Source organism: Battus philenor, unplaced genomic scaffold (assembly GCF_028537555.1).
Source record: "Battus philenor isolate CCGP_79_NKW_IND1 unplaced genomic scaffold, ilBatPhil1.0.hap1 SCAF_3, whole genome shotgun sequence".
Classification (NCBI taxonomy): domain Eukaryota; kingdom Metazoa; phylum Arthropoda; class Insecta; order Lepidoptera; family Papilionidae; genus Battus; species Battus philenor.
The window spans coordinates 6,251,670-6,274,407 of record NW_027181693.1 but is presented as its reverse complement, the minus strand read 5'-3'; the positions used below and the strand labels follow the sequence as shown (position 1 = coordinate 6,274,407).

Genomic DNA, 22,738 nt, shown 5'->3' with positions numbered 1-22,738 from the left:
TTCAGCAATAAAGAAACGACCAGAGGGTGAAAGAAAAGGCAATGTACGTAATGTTAAATCCTGCTTACCTCATTTTAAGAATAATAATTCATATTTTATGTTATTTATATTAGACAAGATGTATTTAAGATTTTTAACGAATTAATATCCATTTTCAACCCAATCTATCACTTCATGACCACCTGCTGTTTTTTCCTTACCAACCAAATGCTTCCAATGGTGGTTGTCTTTAAGAAATCATTGTTAGCTATATGACCGCCACCTGTACTTTATTATGTGCCTATTTTATCTGATTTCTTTTTACATCCTGTGTTAATTTACAATAGTTGAGTAAATGAATAAACATCTCATGTGTATATGAAACTCTGAATTTGACATAACCATTATTTTTAACTTAACTAACTTGTTAGTTAAAAATCGTAACTTACTACATATTACGTTATCAAACTTCTTAATCACGGTAGTTAAAGAATAGCCATCCTTCATTGTTTCCTATTTAAAAAATATATATATACCGATGAAAAGAAATAACGATTTCGGACAGGAAATACCTATATTAATAAAGTATTTTTCTGCGTTTCAGAAACCAGTACTATTTGTAAATTAATGAAATAAAAATACGATTACTGATATTTATTTGTTTATTTGTGGTTTGTTTCAATGCGTTATATATTTAAATAAGTTTCATAACAAAAGTTTGAAAGTAGTATGTATAAATAGTCTTACACTATCTTTACGCCTGTGGTTTAAATGATGTAGTCTATAAAGTATACATATATCCGTTTATGAAATCTATGTCGTACAATATAAAATTAGCATATTGCAAAGATAATTTGTTTTAGCTAAAAATATTAAATGTGAAGAAAGTTACTGAACCAATTGCAGTTATTGATCGTTTTTTGCATGGATGCGGTTATGATTTTTTTTAATAATCCTTACTACTACGGCGTACTGTAAATTTATAAGCGGGCTTTCTTATAATAAAGGCTTTTCGTAACAATAACTATCTTTTGTAAACTGAATCAGTCCAGTAACTTTCACAGGTTGTCGCAAATTGTTCATGTACATATTCACTAAGTATAAAAATATTAATTTCAGAATATCATCTCAACATAACACCCCAAAACAATCCTCACGAAATTAATTTACAAAAATAGCTGATAAATAATATTTTATCATCTCATTTGTACCCCTTCCCATCAGATCAGCTGGAGATTAATGAACTTATACAGATAGTCAGTGTTCTAGGCGCAAAACACGTAATCTTAGCATAAACATGTTATCAGGATTCTTGTTAAATACTGATTTACGCTATAACAATGCTTCAAATAAAATCAACGACATTATAATATTAAAATTTAGTTACTATATTGCTCATATTTGTACAATGTTTTCATCGTGTATTGGTGTTATAATTAATATGTAAATGTATAACTACTATGCAATTACACATGAGTATTATATTTTACATAAGATCATTTAAAACGTTTTATAAGTATTTACATGACTGAAATAACATACTATATGAGGAACTATGAAATAAACAATTATAAAATCCCTCTACACAAATTACAAGGCATAAAGGTTACAATTGTCTACAGAGAAGCATTATCCGTAGCTTAATACAACATCTACGAATAACAAAAATTTTATAGGTAATGGACCTTCAATATTATGAGATAGAAGTATAAATACAATAACTACAACAAGATGAAGTTTATACATAGTTAAAATAAAAACATAGAGTAATGTAATGTCATAATCTGCAAAAATTATGTACACATCTATTTACAAAGCTATCACATGTTACAAATTTAATCGTATCTTTATATACATTATTGCGTCATTTCGTCATTTAATAGCTAATTACTATAATGGAACGAAGCAAAAGTTACCATTGTAATTGTCTTTATTTAAAACCTTTGTTAAACGTACACTATGTGTGGCTTCTCCGGGGTTCTATGATGAGGTATAGTTTCGTAGGCAAATTGTTGGTAAATGTGTTCCTCGCTATCTTCTTGGTAGTAAGGATTTTTATCGACACTGTGCCATGGGGGGTTCAGGGAGTGAAAGTTATTTGTAACAGAGGAACCAATCATTAGGTATCGATCGACTTCTCTTTTATTCTCTTGTTCTCTACTTCGTGTAGTATAACTTAATCCATTCCCCAGCTTTGCTACATCACTGTTTAACATAACACTTGTCATAACTTGTTTGGATTTGTCGCCTTTACATTTTTTTAAAGGTCCCATGAAATATAATCCTCCACCGACGAGGCTTATAATAATGCTCACGCTCATAACAACAACCGCAACTATAACCCAGCCATTAGAACAACCGAACTCTGATTCAGGAATTGGCACCAGAAGAACGCCTTTCAAATGTTCTGGTGCTTGACATTTAACGTCTTCGTAATCTATTTTTAATATGGCACTAGAGTTTTCAGTTCTTTTCATATTCATTTCACATTCTCTTCCCAATTTCCACAACCATAACAATGAACAATTGCAGACGAATGGATTACCCGAAATTTCTAATTCTTGTAATCTGTCTATAGGGAAGTGAGCAGCTTCCAATGTTTCTAACGCATTATTTTTCATGTAAATATTAGTAAGTTTTGGGTTCCCATGAAATAACCTAGGTGGCACTTCTCTCACCTTAATATTTTCATTCATCCAAATTTTCTGTAAATTTATATTGTCTACAAAGGCTCTTGAATCAATCTTTTCGAGTTCGAAAAGTCGACTTAAATGCAAATGCCTTAAATGGAATAAACTTTGGAAAGAAAGTGCTGTTACATTCTGAAAAAAGTTCCCACTTAAGTATAAATGAGATAAGTTTGATAGTTTTGAAAGAGCAGATGTTGGAACAGAGGTCATATTATTGTCACTGAGATCTAAATGTCGCAATGAAGGCAAATTTTGAAATCCGAGTTGATCAATATTCTCAATAATATTATTATTTAGGTTCAAATGTTTTAATTCCTTTAAATAAGGTACTCCTTGTTTAAGTACAACTTGAATTAAGTTTTCAGACAGATCTAAATACTCCAAGTGAACCAAATGATTTAGGTTAGAGGAGGGTATATCTAAAATTGAATTGTTTTTCAGCGATAAAATTTTCAGTGATTTTAATGGTTCGAAGGTGTCGACCTCGAACGTCACTAATTTGTTGCTTGATAAATCAAGCCTTTCTAAGACTATAAGATCTTTAAAGCTCTGTGTATGTATGTTTGATATCTGATTGTTGGATAAATCCAAATCAACGAGTTTCTTCAATCCGACGAAAGTATCTACGTCCAATTTTTTGAGGAAGTTGTGGCTTAAATTTAGATGGCTCATTTCAATGTTGTTTTCAAAGTTTTTACTACCTAAATCTTGAATTTTGTTGTGAGAGATGTCGAGGACTGTCAATTGTATATAAAACGGGAAGGTGTAGAGAAGATTGCTGATTGAATTGTGCGTGAGATTGATGTGAGTAGCTTCCGGGTTGAGTTGAATTGGTACAATCTCGAGGCTGGCGTTTGCACAGGAAGCGGCGCGCAAGGCATCGTCGCATGCGCAGCGGGCAGGACACAACGTACGTGCAGCGGCGCCCCATGTCCACGCTACCACCACAACCCACCAGCGCCATTTTGCTATGCCGTGTGAACCCATACCATCTCATGTATGCGCCACCAAATATCTGAAAAACAAAAATAAGCTTTACTACCTTGATTAAGCTATTTTTTTCTATACTATGCAAATTTTTAAACTTTGTAAATTTATAAAATAAATTTTTATTTTTATTATAAAAAACGCACCTATTTTTAACAGTTAAGAGATAAAATCTGAATATTTCAGTTGAAATCTAGTTTTCTATCTAATTTATACACGCAATAAAATTCCCGCAGGTCTTGTAAAAATATTCAGCTATGCGGTCGCAGAAAACAAAAATATACAACGTTATCACAAGACAAGATCTTAATATAATTTCTGCCGAAAACTGCAGATAACAAATGTGCCCCTCTACAATTTGTGCGGGTACGAGAGAGGGGATGAAATTGTTTGATTCAAATTAATCTGATAAGAATGGTAACGCTCTGATGTAAGGTAAAATAAGATGGTACAATTTTAAATCAGAAAGGAAGCATTTCCATCAAAACTTATTTTAAAATTTTTCTAATCCTTCTCCACTCAAGACAAGGCTACCATTTAACAAAGGAATCTTTTAGTGCTTCAAATTAAACGTTTGGCTTTATAATTCGACGGAATGTATAATGAATAGCGCCGTAACATCTGTTAACGAAGGCGAATGATCTCAAAAGTTTTCACGCGCGGGAATAACTAATTGCGAAGGTTCGGAATTCAATTTATGGCTTCTACTACGCCTCCCGGGATATCACGCCATGCTAAAGTATTAATAATGCAAAACAGTGTCACGGAAAGTTTTTGATTCCGAATGTAAATTGAATTAGAAAACGAAGTTGGTGTTGCATTAATTTTAACGCTATGACAGATATTATTATTGCATCAATTGTTTAGTGATTTAATTTATTTATTACAAATACTTTATAGAAGAATATTAAATGAAAGAGAGAGAGTGAATATTTCACATATCGTTTTGATGCCGTGAGAAGTATTTCGTGTTTCCATCTAAGATACGAGAAGTCGAGCCGCTTGTCTCCCCCGGCAATTCGATATCACCCTACACGAATGGATTACACCAGCCCGCCTGAATTACGGAAACCATACGTATACGCACACTCGATACTCATTAGATATACTCGTATTAGACTGGATTAATGCAGATATACTCCAAATGTATTCTAGATCACGTAAATTGGGGAGAGGTCTTAAAAGAAATTCGATGTCTTATAATCGGTTAAACGCCTTAAGCATTATCTACCGGCATACAGTATAAACTTATTTATACGTAAAATAGTACTATCTGTTTAATTTAAAAATATTTTTAGTTTACTCTCAGAAATTTAGATAAATTGGCATTATTTTAAAGTTGAAATTTTTAATCAAGTTAACATATTAGCTTATATTTATAACGATTGATTTAAACTGCACATTTAATAGAAAATTACGGCTCTAACTGGAATGTTTAACTTTAGAGGCGATAGCATGTCTATAACTTTTCTTATCAGACCTGTTTCTTTGTCATGTATGATTTACTTCTTTCATTACATATGTTTTCAATGTGCACCTTTTTATATCATAAGTTGGAGAACTACAGAGATAAAAAATCGTAACATATTCAACATGGAAATTTGCATAACGTGAGTAATTTACATTCGTCACAAAAATATCTGTATGTGGACATCTGTCCCCAGCGTATAAATTTTTTAAAGAATAGGAAAGTTTTAATTTTTTTTCTTTTCCAATAGAAATTCGGCAAACGACACAAATTTAATCATAAATTAGTACATTTTAACATGAATTGAAGGTAGTCGCGACTTCGCAACTCTAATGAAAATAAGCAAAGGGGCACGCCCTTTATTTCCGAGCCTAAACTGCTCCAGCCGGCACTCTTTTGTCTTTTAATTTCCTGTCCGCCAGAGCGCGCTACTGTCGGGAATTTCGCTTTCGTGAGCTTCGTTAACTTGTATCGGCCTTTGTTGTTGCCTATTGAACTTTTCCATTACCAACGTCATCGATTGAAACCGCTAAATTTGTTGGAAAATTCATGTTGCCGAAATCGAAGCGGTATCGCCTTCGGAATTAAGCAGTGGCCTCTTATTTTAATTCTATTATTATATTGAATTACAGTTTTGTTTGTTTTGATTCTGCAATTTGTATTATAAATACGTATAATATTATATATATAATTACGTCTTCATAATAATCATAATTTAAAAATAAAAAGAATTTAAAAACATGTTAATAACACACTACAAATATTGAATCTATCGCAAAATTTCTAAAGTCAAGAATTTCTATATTCCATTCGCTCGCAATGTTTTTTCGGTATAATTATTTTTGGATGTGTAAGAAAGATTACTTTGTTCAGTATTTTTAACTGATAAATAAATGTAAATAACACTTATTTATCCAGTATGGTCAAACCGTATTAGTAACTGTCCTTTAGAGGTAGTTAACGATAATTTATAGTTTCATAGTTCACGAACGCATTTGGGCAATTTAATTTCAAAGGGTGTCTCTAATAGCCATATTATTAATAACAACCAGTAACAACAGACCGTTTAAATTACAGAAACTATCCGCTTAGATAGGTTTAATTGCGGCCGTCGAAGTAATCAGCTACGGGGGCGAACGGTTTCCACTAAAGTTATCACGGTGTTAATACAACTTAAGACATTACTAACACAAAGGAAGGTTTACGAGGGTTTTTGGGACAATAAAACTAGTGTCAATGTCGGGTAAGCGCTCTCTCTTTGTCACGTATTTAAACCTCTTGCCGACAATCTCAATTATGTTTACGGGTATCTTAATAATATTTTTTTACACAAAATAAATGCATTAAAATTTATTAAGTTTTAATTATATTAAAAAGAACAAGATTCGGAAATTATTAAATTAAGAAAAATCATACCACAAGTGACTGCTGTGAGACGCAAAGTGATATCGATTCTTTTAATTTCAATGGCATTTTGGCCGAGTATTTTAATCACGTAATGTGTATTCTAAAAATTATTTCATTTACCGGATTGCTAGCAGATTGCTGCTATACATTTTTATTAAGTATTAAAATTAGTTTAGGAAATGAATTACCACTAAGTTTTTCTTTAGTTAAGTTAAAGAGTTAATAATATTTATCTTTATTTTGTGAATTGTTCAAGTCATCATCATCATCTTCATCATTCCGGCTGAAGGACGTCCACTGCTGGTCTTAGCTCTCCCCCTAGATTTCCTATAAGAATGGTTGGAAGCGGTCTCTATCCAGCATCTTCCGACAACTTTAACAAAGTCGTTTCGCAGTCTGTGGTCTCCATTTTGCAACCTTACGGTCCTTGGCCATCTGTTCTTCGCGCCATGTGGTCTGCCCACTGGCTCTTTAACTTGCCCATTCGCTGGGCTATGTCAGTCACTTTCGTTTGTCTACGGATCTGCTCATTTCTGATTCGTTCTTTTAAAAGTTATAAAGACATTAAAAAGAATTCCAATTTTAAAATAAGAATTTGTATTGAGGTTTACGGAGATTAAATGTGTTTTTTTTTATTTTTTTGTACGGAGCGCGGGAAGTTTCTTGGCGTCCGTCAAAGTGCGTACGTGCTTCATGGTTTGACGATCTCGAGTAATAGTTTGAATGGCGTCGGGCACTAACGGGCATAATGAGAAAACTTGGCCGGCTGCTGAGGAGCCTGCCGCTTCAATAGTCGTGGGGAGCGAACGCCGCGGCTCGTGTTGATCTAACTGCAGTTCTAAACTCCTTAACTTTTAATTTCGTAAAGTATAACGCTTTCTCATTTTAATATAATTTGCATGAAATGCTCTCAAAATATATTTTAAAGTTTGTATCTTTTCGTAAAATCTTATTCATCGTACAGTCGTGGTGTTTTTTAACCAAAAACGTCATCTTGGAGCTGTACCTCGTATAATTTATTACATGTTTCTTTTACTAAGATCTCGATTTTCCTTACTTTAATATAGATTTGATGTAGTAGTATAGTTATTTTGAAAATTTAAATAAATCATTGAAAACAATTTCACTTTAAATAAATTAACATTTTGCAATTAAAAGCAGTGTTGGTGTAACCATTCTAATAAAGTTTTATTGATTACAGTGTAATATAATAAGTTAACAGAGGTAACCCAGCGGACTCCAAGAGGACTGAAACTTATGATCGTAGGTCGCAGGTTCGATTCTCGAGATACAGTCGTAAGTAATTCGCACTTTGTGCATTAATTATGGGATTATCTCTGCTCACAAACAAGTTTCCTGAAAATGTGCAGCGGAGTCCTCTGATTACCAGGTCTGCGTACCTTCTGGTTACCAGGGTTGTGTTCTGGGTACCATAACACAACCCTGCGATCACCAACCCGCCTACCGAGCGTGGCGATTGTAGTACATCCTCCATGGATATCTTTGGAGCAGGCATATGCCTTGCGGTGGACGTCTATTGACATGACGACTTTAAAACAAAAAATACATAATTGATTACAAAAAAATCTTTTAATTTATTCATTCTGGAATTTAACAGATTAATTTATCCGTTTTTCATTTTCCCAGGATTAAAACGTTCCTAGTATTTCATGTAATTATTTACTACTTCGACATCTGAATTTATATTTTACTCATTTCTCATCGTTATATCTGTCACCGTAGTTGATACAGTGCAATAAGTCAATCAAAACAACGTTATTTAGTTTATTTTACGTCAATTCACATTCAAAACGTTACAACTTTGATAATAACTTCAATAAATGTTAAGACATTTAAATTCCCGGCAGAACGTTTACAGGTCTATTTTAATAAAGGACCGGATTTATACGAAATAGATGATGATAAAGTGTCCGCACCCTAATCCAAGGCGGCCAACAAATTTTAATATTACGGGGAAGCACACCTGCCAATAGTTACGCGCCGCAGCTATTGATTTTGCAATCAATGCCAGATTAGAGAGCTCGACCGCTTTACCGCTATTATTGCAGGCGAATTTATTAATTTCTAAAGTGAATTCTGTTACAGCCAAACGCTGTTTAACAAAACTTTGAATTCGACTAACTTTAACTAAGAAAACCAATGCAAACTTTGTGTGACATTTAACGATAAAACAGCGTCGTCTGGTTGTGTAGTTATGACATCTTAAACTTTCATTGCGTTAGTAACAAATTATATATTAATGCTTGATCAACATGACGAAATACATACAAATGTAACGGCTGTGTTATTACGTCGTTTGTGTTTCACGGCTATACATTACAATAATTTATTTAAAATTACATAATATTTATTTATAGTAGGCACCTGCATTAGTTATAAACTAGTTAGTTCAGCCATAAGCGTCCTATTACTTAAATAGCGAAATAATTTAATGAATAAATCTAGGACATAACATAAAAAAATGTGAATTTAAAAATTGAGACATTGATCTGTATGCCTTCGTTTTTGTACTACTTCCTTTACTTATTTGTTGATTGTAAGACCAAATATATTTTTAATTTTATAAATATATTTCACTGTTTTCGCTACTCTCAACTAAACTGTAAGCGCGAAACAAACAAGAATATACATAAAAAATAGCGAACTTAACTATCCGTGTAATGACATGGAAAACTAAACAGAATATATTTTTAAGCGTTGTTCTTTAATTGAAATGGTCTCTAACTACAGAAAGAAAATTAAATTCTCAACAGAAAATCTTGTACAAAGTATCTCTAGTTACCACCCTACAACACTAGCTAGAAGCTTAAAGAATAAAACGAACTTTATGGCGAACAAACCGTCTACACAATTCTATTTTCTCTTTCATGGTAACGGAGCGAGTCTTAGTGAATCAGGCTCTTCTATGGCCGCCTTTATAAACGCAATAATGAGGAGTGGCAAGGCGGCATTGAAGCGTGTGCCCTAACGAGTGCCGCTGTTGAATCGACTATGAAACGGGCATGAAACTTGCCACTCATTTTGATAATAGCACGAAATCAAATACGCATTTTTCGTGTTATCGGTAGAAAAATGTTAAGCGTTTCTGAAATGCACATAAATAATGTCGTTTACACAAGTTAGTTACATTTTTATTATGCATTCTAACACAATTATAAGTATTAAGCAAAACGCATTAACATGTTATTGCATTTAATATTAAATTAACATTAATATTAAATAAACATTTGTAGAAATTAATTATTGACCGAAAAAACAGATGCTGCAAATAATTTAATTTCTTAACGTTACTAAGTTTTTTTAAATACCGAAAGTTTTTGAGAAATAATCATGTAAAAATATTTTTTACATTCAGAATTGTATGGAACTTCTACAAAATGCTATATTTTGGAGCACGCCATCGTTGTATATGTGTTTAGGTTTTGATTCCATGCCACTCTATAAATTTATAAAGTGGAGAGATGCGTCATTTTATGGTCTCAAAATTATAAACATAAATGCATATGATTTGTATTTCAAAACCTTGATACGCTCTTCGCTAGTATAAGCCGACTCCATCAGTTAAAAACCCTGCTTAACTATATAATATATTATATGTTTATCAATTAATATAAGTAAATAGTAAACGGAATTATATATTAATTTCAATTTAATATGAAACGGAAAAATAACCAAGTCCAAACTACAGTTTAATAGTTATTGGATAATCCGTTAAACTTGTCAAGTAATCATAAATGTAGTGTTTCTGAAACGAAATTCAATTTTCGTAAACTGCAGAAGATAACTTAGTGTAAACAATCCCTCGGCGCACGCTGAGGGGCTTTTAGTGTACACAAACTTGCTTTTGCTTTGACTTTCACGAGTGTGGATTAAGCTTACCTCGCCTCGATTGAATACGGCCTATGGGTGAATAGTCAATGAACGAATCTAGACTAAACGTATGACGCAAATCAAAAGCTTTCAAAATGTAACTCGATTTCTAAAACCCTATATACATGAATGCTTCGTAAGCGAGAATTTATAAAATTCAATTCATTGGGATTATTTCACGTTTAAATGTTACGCTTTTTTTATTAAAATATAATTTACAAAGTTATTTAACCAGAAATAAATCATAAACTTAATTCAAGTTTTTTTCTAATCATCGACAAGCGTAGCGAACAAGATTATATATATAGTATATGAATAATTGAATTTATAATATATTTTTTTAAATTATACCTACATTTTACTTCGCTTATTGATTATTTTGTCCCTCTTTGCAAGAATAACAATCATACCGATATATAACTGACATAAAAATATAAACTTTTTTTTTCCACCGAATAGTTCAAATCCTATAACGGTCCGTTTGTTTAAAATTTATGTAACAAACTTGTCACAGGCCGTTGTTAAATAGTTATCCTGGAACTTTTAGGGGGAGGTCTATGTCTAGCTAGCAATAGACATCTTAGGGCTCAAATAATGATAGTGATGAAATTCAAATCCAAACTATATTCTTAAATTTATTATGCCTACATTTTTTTGTATACTTTGAGAACATTATATAAAAATATTATAATATTTTTTTGCGTATTGTTTTAATTATAATAGACTGTGTTTATAATAAGTTTATATAATTGTAAATTTAACGCTAACTACATAAACAAACTTCTGTTATTTTAATACTCTTTATTAATTTGATAAATGAAAAAAAAATCTTCCAAGAAAGCATATTTTTTCCCTAAAATAAGTTTCGCGACAATATTGCAGTAGTCGTTTTATAAAGTAACTTTTCCTCTTTACGAACACAGTTTATAACTCAAAGGAAAAACAACATCCGCAATGAATTATTTTCCACTTTTTAAGAATACCGCCTACGGGAATGAGATCTATAAAAAAGTTAAAAGTAATCGTTTGCATTATCATAAGTTGATACCATTATTATGAAGTAGGAGGCCGACCTATTTAAAGGTGTCGTTGCTGGAAACTGAGAATGGCGTGCTTACGTAGGCGATATCAAGCGGATCCCGCGCTAAGCCCACAAAACGGTCTCGGCCCAAATGAAGACGCGGCGTTACGCCCATCTTACGGAATACTGCAAAATTAGTCAATGCTATCGCGAGCATCTGAACGAAGTCGACGACGCTGAATAATGAAATAGATCATTGAAGCGGTTGCGTTCACTCTGCGCTCGGGTGCTGTCGGTGCCCGCTCGAACCTTAACGAAAATCCCAAGGATTCCATGTGAGATATTGAGCTTCTTTAGGGTTATTAAGCGAAGTGGTTTTAAGAAAATGAGTTGAGAAGCGCATTCATATTCTTTTAAGGGCAAGAAAATCCTTGTTTTTCGATAAATAAAGTAGAGCCATAAAATAAATTAACTCCGTGCTTTATCTCCATTGTACTGAGGTGCCGTTTATTCGAACGCTTTTACCGATAGAAATCAGCAAAGCGAATTGTTGGATGGAAAAGGTTTGCTAGGAAATGTTTCCTCTTAGTTGTTAAAGCTTTTAGATATTTTTACACGCTTATAAACTTACAAATAGTTAAGTTTTTTTTATTCAGTGACAAAGATTCACTTATATAATTTTCTGTGGATTACTAGTAAGTATCAAAATACATTTGTCAGAAAACTGCGCCTCCGTAACATACGTATACTAAATAATATTAATGTGTGAACTGAAAATACTAAAACTGCAATAAAATACGAAAACAAAAGAAAAAGAAGATTTAAGCGTTCATCTTCTTAATGAAAATGTTATGTTTGAATTGAAAGAATTTATACTTATAAAACGTATGCCGAACTACTTAAAATGAGAAAAATTATATCACATTGTATTAATAATTTTTTAAAACCAGGTGGTTGGATATTTTTGTAGATAAAATAAGACATGCGCACATGTTTCTTTTTTTTTCAACGTTCGCTTTTTAATATCTCAATATCTTTATATTTCTTCAAATAGGTTATTGTACAATAGTACTCCTTGAAACAACATAGTTTTCTTTCCGTAGTTTGATCTGACTTTAATTAATTGTATTTTGTGGGTTTCTTATATTATAACTCTGTTATGTTGTTGTAAAATTTGTTTGATTGAATGGATCTCAAGTTAATATTTAAATTATAATACGTGTACAAGTGTAAAGATTAATATTTGAGTGAATGTTAATAATATAATGTTTTAATTATTTTATTTCACTAATTAAACCAGTACTTTATAATTAGGTTAAATGTTTACCTCCGAATTTTAAAATGAAATTTGACGTTAATGGAATGCAGCTCGCACTCCTTTAAATTACTTAGCGAAATTAAAGTAAAAGATAATTTCTAATTTTGCTTAAAAGCTATGAGCACTACAGTGCTAGTAAAATGTCTGGCATAGTTGAAAAAGGAAAAGCTTTTATCCGTCCCGTATGTGCTCTGCGAATTGGACACCGGGAACGGAATGTTTGTCCACCTAATATTTTTAATTTTCATTTGTAACATTTTAATTTTAAATATTTATTTTCATTTTACCTGCGTGTTAAAACGAGTTTATTATAAAAAATATTCAAAAATTTTCGTGTTTAAACGTTTTTGCAATAACGCGATTCACCGAAAAGAATTAATCCACTTTTTTACTCGAATTTTTATTCTTGCACGAATCCCAAATTTTTATTTATTCTCATTATTATAGTTCTTGCAGAAACTTATCTATACAGCAACAATTACATACAATTAATAAAATATCCACGATTTTGCTCCAGTCTGTAATAAAGTGCATACACAGATTTTTTATTTTGTTTATTTTTATAGTAGAATTGAAAATAATAATACTAAAAAAGCATTATTTCATAACCGATGGAAAATTGTACATACATTAATACAACATCTTGCAGGACACATATAGATACAGGCACCGCGGCCTCTTCCCCGTCGGCCTAGAAACAGGGCCTACCCCATCTAGTAATAGAAATGTACAAGCAATTCCGCATGTTAGTTCACAAACTTACTCGGAAAACGTAAACTGCAAACGTTTCCAGTTTATATAGTTGCATTTGGTAGTTTCTCCGTAACGTATATCGGGCTTGCATGCGAGACGACGGGGTTAGGGTGTGCGACGGTGACAGTAATGCGTTTTATGAATGAATGAACGAATGAATAGAAGGATTTCACTTCCAACTAACCATACGTCTGAGTAAAAGCTAAACGCGGTGTAGCGTATTTCTTTAGGTACAGAAAAGTTTATCCAACTATAAATTCTTATTTCTATTTTAATACAGTTTTGCATTAAAATAGATTTTTGCAGCAAGAATAAATACCAGGCTTCTAACCAATTTTAGCATTGTATTCATAAAAGTAAAGTAATTGTAAAACGTGATATCTCCCTCTGGCTTTCAAGAGTAAGACTCGGGAATCAGAAATGAATAAATCTGTAGATGAACAAAAGATAACTTACTTATCCCAGCGAATCGGTAAGCTGAAGAGGCAGTAAGCAGGCTAAATAACACGCAGAACAGATGGCCGCTGTAGTCTTAAGGTTTTAAGGTGAAGACCACAGGCCAGATTCACAAGAGTAACACATGACTTTCGTAAGGTCGTGGGAAGATGCAGGTCGATTCTTACGACGCTTATTAAAATGCCTATACATAGGCATAACTATGTCGGCCTATGTCTAACGGTGGATTTTCTATAACTGAAACGGTGATGAAAGTAATATATTTATACAATGTGTGCGTGTATGTAATCTTGTGGTAGTGCATGTACAATTTCAGCTTCAGCTTCAGTCGGAGATCGTAGAATAGATTGTACATACGTTCAATTGGCAAGGCTCGCTGAACCGGACTACAATGATAAAGGTACCGCTGATTAGCGCTTAAAATAGTTAAAACGGAGGATCTCCCCGTACAAAGGACGTTAGTTTCACAAATTTATTGCAACTACTAGAAGTACTAAACAACAATAATACTTAATTAAAATTGTAGCAGACATTACAGAAATGGTTATACCTTTTTCGTTTACTTATAATTAATTAATAACTTTCCGACAATTACACGTCATAACTAATTGAATTATGTCACGGTCTATATTTTAAGCCTATTACTATAATTAAATAGAATAATTCTATCGTCCTGGATTACTAAAACGGTCTGCAATGCCTGTGGGAGTTTTTCTAATCATCCAATTTGCGAAGAGCCAGACCATCACAAGGTATTTATTAATCAATGTGTCTCCAAATTGTTGGCAACGCTCAAAGGCCATATTCAGTTGATTAATTCAATTTACCCTTTAGACGCTGATTGCGATAGCGAAACCAAAGTCCTTTTCGCACAACGTGTTTATTTAACTTTAAACGATCATCTTGGAAAAAGGACGAGATTTTTTAAATTCTTTACTAAATATGTTTAAGTCCCATTATTAACATATCGCCACGTGATAATAAAATATTTCATTATTTTATAGTACAAGTAAAAATTATAATTTTAAATGAAAAATATATAATTATACTATCTTGGAACCAATGAGTATTTAGCGTACTAGAACCGCGATTCTTTCAACAAGCAACACGCATTACTGGAACAAAGTGACGCAAAAAATAAAACTGTAACATGTCTTTGAAATTCTACAGCGAGCACGCATCCTGCCTTCCATTGCCCATTGGAGTAGAAACGATGGTAAAAACATGAATGCACAAGCGCAAGTACCGTAACTCCGATGCGCAAGCCGCTTGCATGCAACCTGTCTTCGAAGCATATCAGCTGCTTCCTTTCATAGGAGGGATCATCGTCCAATTATGCCAAACGGAGCAATGATTTGTTTTGGTACTTTTTTACTTAAACGTTTATAATGTTTACAAAGTGATTGAACTATTCTATGTTGTTAAAATTAATAACTGGTTATTATATGTCCCTTCAGATTTTATACTCCCAGAAGATATTGGTCTGTCGCATTGTAATAAAAAATAAACAAAAAATAAAACCTATTTGACAGTGATTACTATATACAGAATAATTGGAAATAGATTTAAAAGGTTTTTGCTAACAAATTATCTATATATTTGCCCGTTTAAAACTTTTAGACTTATAATCAAACACCCTGTATATATTTATGTAATATAAACATTTAGATTTTGGCTATATGAGAATATAAACGTCAGAATTAAGTGAAGCGTAGCCAAAGATCTCCCACGAGGCTTTCCCTCATACCACAACGGCAGTGCTCCGTTATCCAATAATGATACTATGTTATATGACCCGACATTGGTGTATCGGATATCAGACAGCGCAGCGTTTTTCTCTTCTTATATAAAATATACCGGCTTTATCTCATCATTTTAAACTACCATAGTTTTGATTAAAATATTTATCCTTAAAGTTAAGGAAAATTATGTACAGAAAAATGTTAAATAAATTTCAGCTGAACGGACATTTGCCGGACCTTTTATTTTTATCAATTAACATTAAGAATTATACGGTTACAAGAAAAATAAAGCTCAATTCTGCCCTACAGAAAAATTGCAGACTGTTAACTGTACATAAAGGCCAAATAAGGTAAGGTAATAAACTTAATAATAATAAAAATCAATTTTACAGAAACACAACAGTCCTTAAATTTATTATTACACTTAATGTTTTTATCAAAAACTTAAAATCTTTTAAGCGTCTACTTTTTCAAAAGATTTAAGATTGAACGTACAATGAAATGTGTGTGATACTTTTGGTGCATATGTATTTACATTGATCCTCTTCTAGTGCACGTTAATTAAGCGCTGAATACAAACCGCCCTTTCATTTCAATAGTTAATTGCATAAGTTGTATTAGGTAGCATTTTGAATTAAAATCAAGAAGGATTTTCCAAAGCACTATGTCACTTTCCATTGTTTAAAACAAGGAATGGTAAACTCTTTTAAGGAACAAATAATAATGGAACCTCATACGCAAAGAGCCAAAACCAACCTAAATTTCCTATTATTATAAAACTGCAAAATAAATCTTGTTCCACAAAAACCAAACAACAATAAAACAGTGTATTGTGGTATAAAAAAAACCATTATAGTGATCCGTTCGGATCAAATGTAGATTAAACGAAATTTAAAACGTTCCCACTGTTTCGCTTCACTGCCCGTGAATGTAACATTTCAAAACTTCCATAATTATCTTTCTCGTAGGCCAATACAAAAATTACAACATTCGTCACGACCTCTACATCGATTCAGTTCAGAAGAACACGCAGTAATATTACAGCATACAAGTAATTATTAAAATCGTTATTGATTAGTCTCGCAATGTCAAGGATGTCAAAAAAAAACCATTTCGATATTTAAACTTTGGCTGCGAAAAAATTTAATTTAACAATGAAAATTCTATTTCTGAGAAAAATGAGTATTTTTAGTTCTAATCGAGGGCTTGTATTTAACATTTAAATAAAGGCTTTTGAATAAATTTAGTAAAAAGTCAACTTAAGTCAATATGTTAAAGAAACTTAATATAAAATGAGACTATCCTCTTTCGATTAATATTCCACATATTTTTGTAATAACGGAACTCGTTTGCACGACGTTTTTAAATCTACCATTGTCACGATCGTCTCTACCGTTTGTTGCTTTGTCATTTATAAATTCAAAGAACAGGAAACATTGTACGTACGAACATTTGCCCGGGCCGTGTTCCTTTTAGACTAACATATTCAGCCGTGCCTTATGCGGTACCGTTAGCGTATTTACAAACATTATTTCTGCAGATCGCAACAACGTAAAACATTTTCAGGCCACGTTCGTGTAAGACCTACAAATACAGTTCAGCAGCGTAAATGCTCTGCGTGAGTTCTCGTACCTACGTCGAAATAACAATATAACAAAGAAACTGTATCCCGTGCGAGACTGTGGTACATATAGTCCGCCCCCATTCGAATTCACGTCAAGTCTGCGTATTTGTAATTCAACACGGAGTCCCCGAGCGGCTACGTATTGTTTCACCTACAACCGCTTAAGGGGAAGCTCTTTGTTTGTTGAAACATTTATTAGTCGCGAATCATTTATTAGTATCGCGTGGCGTTTTTGAAATTAGACAACACTAGCGTCGCACGATCCTATCGTTCGTGCACCAGCTCGCTGGACTTGAACAGGTATTTCGGTATTGCTTTGTTTTTACGTTCGCTAAACGCATGCGCTGTAGAGGCCCGGAGTCATACGTATGCAGCGCTCGCCTCAGATAGTTAAAGCGAATGCACGTTATTTGCATTTCAACAATCGCGAAACAAAGAAGAATAATGAGAATAAAGCTGAAAGTGGCACCGATCGCCGTTTAACTTTAAATTGAACTCGCAACCAGAGTCTAGACGCCATTGCAATTCTGCAGGCGATGTACACTATTTGTGCCTTTTTTATTTTCTTAATATACACATGCTGATACAGTAATAAACGACTGTCTTACTAGTAAATTCATTATTAAAGTACAATTTTGTAACAAAGGCAAAAATTTAACACGAAACTAAAGTAATACATATTCTTAAACTAAGATACTAAAGTATAGTAGCCTTTATAAGAACTTTCATCGATGCTGTTAGATTTTACTTTTAGTCAAGAACTTTTATCTATACTCTCATCATTTTCCAGCACAAAGCTTTAAAGCTATTATTATTTCCAATCACCCTATATAAATTGATCACTCTGTAACTCTAACAAAATACGACATGTCAATATTTTCTGGCAGTACAAAATCTGTAGGGACAGAAAGTAAACAATAATTACAAATATACAGGGTGTAAAAATATACGTGTAAAAATTTAAAAGAGTTTGAATATAATATATAGTCTGTTTGTCCGTAAAACGCTTTGGCGCCTATTTCCAAAAATTATGTATAAAGCGATTACTCTGACATATGTTACACTAGTGAATATTTTTGGGCAGATAGTTAATAATAATTAATTTCTATACTATTTTATCATGACGTTATTTATCATGTTAGAAACCATTGATTTTTGTTTAGGTTGCACGTTAATTATGGTCAAATAAAAATTAAGAACAACTTATCAAAAAAACAATGATTACAAACTTACAATCCTGTATAATAATAAAAATGCTTGTATCAAAAAGTTAGGAATATGTTTTCCAAAAAAAAAATAACTTAAATTATTTTTGCATACGGCATTTTTTGATTTCTTGCAGTATTTAAAATTGATATAATACAGCCTAAACTTAAGTTGTATTCTATCAAGGTGGACAACGTATTGCATATGTAAACCAATTTAGAGCCTAGTGTAATTTGGTGGCGCACGGGCCAGTAAACCGCTGTTGAGATGACGTACGGAGGCTTTCGGTGGCCGAGGAGCGACTCTTCATTAAGGGAGAGGGGGCGGGACGAGGGGGGCGGTGGAACGGCACCGTCCTATAGCTTTATGGGACAATTTGCATTTACACGAGCCTGAGCCCAGATTACGCCCGCACTTATCCGCCTGCCGAAATGAGACGCACACTTCCCCGTGGCCGCTACAAGCAACGGTCGAACAGGCCTATGTTTATATTCTCACCAATTTTTCACCCGCCATTTGTTTTGACGGGCCGTTCCTAAAACACGATTCTTCTCAAAATGAAAACACCTAGTATTTTTTTTACAAAAAGACGAGTATTTTTGTTTGTACTTACATGTGATATTTTTAATAAAATTAGTTACTCTTTTGCGGGCAACTCCATATGTACATATTACTATGTGACGTAACAAATGTAAGAACTTCATTAACCAAATACTTGACAAAAGTAGTTTGATGAATTTGGTAATAAAACTTGGCAATGAATTAATCTATTGCTGCTACCGTAAACCTCCGTCGCAAAGCATAGTCCTATCTTAAAGATAACCACAATGACTATTATTTCTCTGCCCGTATCCAGTGACTCCTAATTAAATAAATCGTAAACCCAATTACAGTTACTGAATTTTAAACCAATACATTAATGTAAATTACTCTAGAATATTTATGTATCTATATATATATATGTAAAAGTGGTCTGTGAAAATCCCTGCTGACCCACTTTCAGATAACCACCTTTGAATCGCCCTAACAAAAGCATGTCGGTTCAAGAACATAATGTCTGACCGGCTATCGAAGCCTCAATTTAGAGCCCGCATGAGCCTATCGAAATCAGAACATGAAACTACGAACGAAGTTTTATGTGACTGGAATACCGACACCTATATAAAACATATCTTTTAAATCTTTAGTATTTCCTTTTACTGAAAAGAGAAAATAATAAGTAAATTGAATTATTATCTAAAAAATATCGATGTAGTTTAAATTGTTAAATTTAATCTAACAAATTTTTTTAATAAAATTCATGAGACACTTAAGTATGCATCTACATTTTAGTATTATTGAACATATTATCCCATTCCCGCCCATCGCCCGTACTGTCATTTATGGGTTTATTTTCAGAAAATCCTTTCTTGCGGATTTGTTACATACAAAAAATATAATGTGGCTAAGTTTCATACTCAAAAGTAAAGGCTAAAATAAGCATATTTAATACACCCCATCAACCCACTTTGCGAGTAGAATTTCATAAAATTCATTCTTAGCTGATATTTATTCGATAAAAGGAATATTCCTACCAAGTTTCAAGTCTCTAGTTCTAGAGCTATCGTGATGAGTCGTAGATAGAAATCTCACATGTAGACAAATGAAATCTAATGATCTACTAATGTTATACTTAGTATAATCAATTGATACTACTAATGTAATAACTTGTTTTTTTTTTATATATAAGTAACTTTTATTGTAAACCTTTCTTTTAAAATTTTTTTTTTTCTTATTTAAAACCACTGTATTAGTTTTTAAGTGATGCATACAGTTTATAATTAAACGTTTATTAAAAATTTAATTTAAAAAAAATTATTATAATATCTGTATATTAGATACCAGCTCCGAAATTAGCACGTTTGTGTAAATATAAATCCATTGTTGAGTCCACGATCGCCTATTTGCCGCGCTGTCGCCGCTGAATATACGCACACCGTAACGATACCCTTAATCAGGGAACTGCCCCGCAATGGCGCCCGACTTAAATTTGTATTATAATGAAATTGGGTTTAGAATGTTAACATAGACCGTCATGATACTTCATATATAGCTTTTGAGTAGCGAGAAATACAACCAAAGATATTTGAGTAACGTCAAAGAGACTTGATTTGGAGGCAGTTTATTTACTAATTCCCGGTGGTATTTTTGTAATATGGAGACAGAAATACACTAATTTTTTAACATAAACTATAGGTCGTTGACACCTTATGGAAACACGGTTATCGGGCAGTCATTATAATAGTAGCACTATTTCCATTAGCAAATACTAGTGTCCAACTGTTGAATTATTTCGGAAAAGCATTCATTAATTTTAGGATATAATGATTCTGTCTTCTGTCTTGCTGTCTTCCACCCTAATTGGGTATTAGCCATTTTTAACGTTTCTTTTTTTTTCTAATTTGCGATTAGTCTTTTTCAAATCATTTCATTTTTTTTTGTTTTGGATATTATAATCAGGCGCCGGATATTAGTCTTACTGAACTACTACATTGTAATCATTACAATTATAGTATATATATATATATACATATATATATATATGTGTGTGTGTGTGTGTGTGTGTGTATATATATATACATATTAAACATCATTATTATAGTTTAGAAACCATTTTGTGTAACCTATAAATAGCAGCCGTATTCGTCTTGTTACAAATATCAATTTGAATAAAATGTTAATTTTTGTTGTTGTAAATCTCAAATTAAAAGTATGTTATAAAATAATTAATGTAACATCATTCAAGAATTTTTAGTTGTCTAAATGTATGAAACTTGGTTTGTTGCATTATTAACATGGTTGATATATTACACTATGTAAATATCAAGCATTGTTAATTTCATATAAAAAGAGCAAATGTTAGTTTTTGAATTTAAAAAAAAACGAAACCATATGTCTATACTAATTGTAACACATGTGTACATGCGTCTGGGTATTATGTTTAACAGTAAGAGTAATTCGAAATAAAAATGAAGCGTTAAGACAGTGCTAAGAAAAAACATAAAAAACGGATATGTTCTGAACATTGTAAAACACGCATCGTTCAAATATGCCGCTTTAAATTATACAGAGGGGAACTGTGAGGAATGATCGGTCGTATATCGTCTTTAAAACGAGTTGACAATACGACTCGAACAGCAAGAACAATCAAACAAGAGCCATCTTAAATAGGGCTATTTATTTCTTTAAAGGCTCCTATAAATTATACTTAACGTATATCAATCACATCATTATTTTGAAAAATCACATAACAATTTTTTTATCTCATATCGGTATATTTATTTTTTAACACTGAATTTAACAGATATTTATCATTAATTTGATCCTAATGACAGATGAATGATTAGTTAGCCAAAAATATTGTACTATAACAATATAACACGTAAAAACAAAGTGTTATTTCAATATGGTTAAATTAAAATATAAAGCGTATAAGTGTACACTATGTACTGCCATATACTGCAGATATACCTTTTTTAAAATAATATGGCTTCTCATTAGTATGCTGTCAGGAGGTAGTTTCCTTTTGTAGACTGTATGTAGAAGAGCTCGTTCTTTGATCACATCAAAATATTGTCTCTTGAGACATTATGTGTTAATACCACGGCATCCAAATATACTCGCAAGTAACGAATTTGTCGCGCTACTATACTGCGATCTAAATGCGACTGCAAAACAAACATCAAACACAAACAAAGCGACTTCTAACTTCTCGGGTAAGTATAGCGAATAATAGTTATCTTTTACTGATACAGCAAATCAAATTGAATATAGACAAAAAAAATTCAGCATGACATTTTTAAACGCTATTTTTGTCTGTTTTTAAACCTGACTTGCAATGATGTCTAAGTGATTTGCAGATTCGTAAAGTAAGGACCACAAACACAGAGCCCCAAGCATTAGCTTAATTTTTGACTCTATATATATTTTTGGGGATCGTAAAATAATGAGACTACTTTAATAAAAAATAAAAGCCGCAGAATTTGGCCACGGGGATTTGCGATCTTCATCTATTAAGAACCAGCTAATAATATTTATCGTGTGGTTAGTACGACAACTAACATATTATAAAAACACTTTCCACTTTCAACTATTGCTCACTTAAATAAAAAATAAGAATAACAACGACAAATAAATACGTACAGGAAGCGTGCAAG

At 32.4% G+C, this 22,738-nt stretch overlaps 1 protein-coding gene across 2 annotated transcripts in view; it reads right to left on the bottom strand.

The window, feature by feature from the left end:
• Positions 1-655: 655 nt before the first annotated feature.
• LOC137927062 (leucine-rich repeats and immunoglobulin-like domains protein 1) overlaps positions 656-22,738 on the bottom strand; it is a 63,948-nt gene continuing 41,865 nt past the window's right edge. For both annotated transcript variants that reach the window (XM_068770849.1, XM_068770850.1), the window contains one exon: positions 656-3,684. In XM_068770849.1, coding sequence (XP_068626950.1) covers positions 1,926-3,656 — 1,731 coding nt within the window. In that variant the 5' untranslated portion in view covers positions 3,657-3,684 and the 3' untranslated portion in view covers positions 656-1,925. The remainder of the gene's footprint in view (positions 3,685-22,738) is intronic.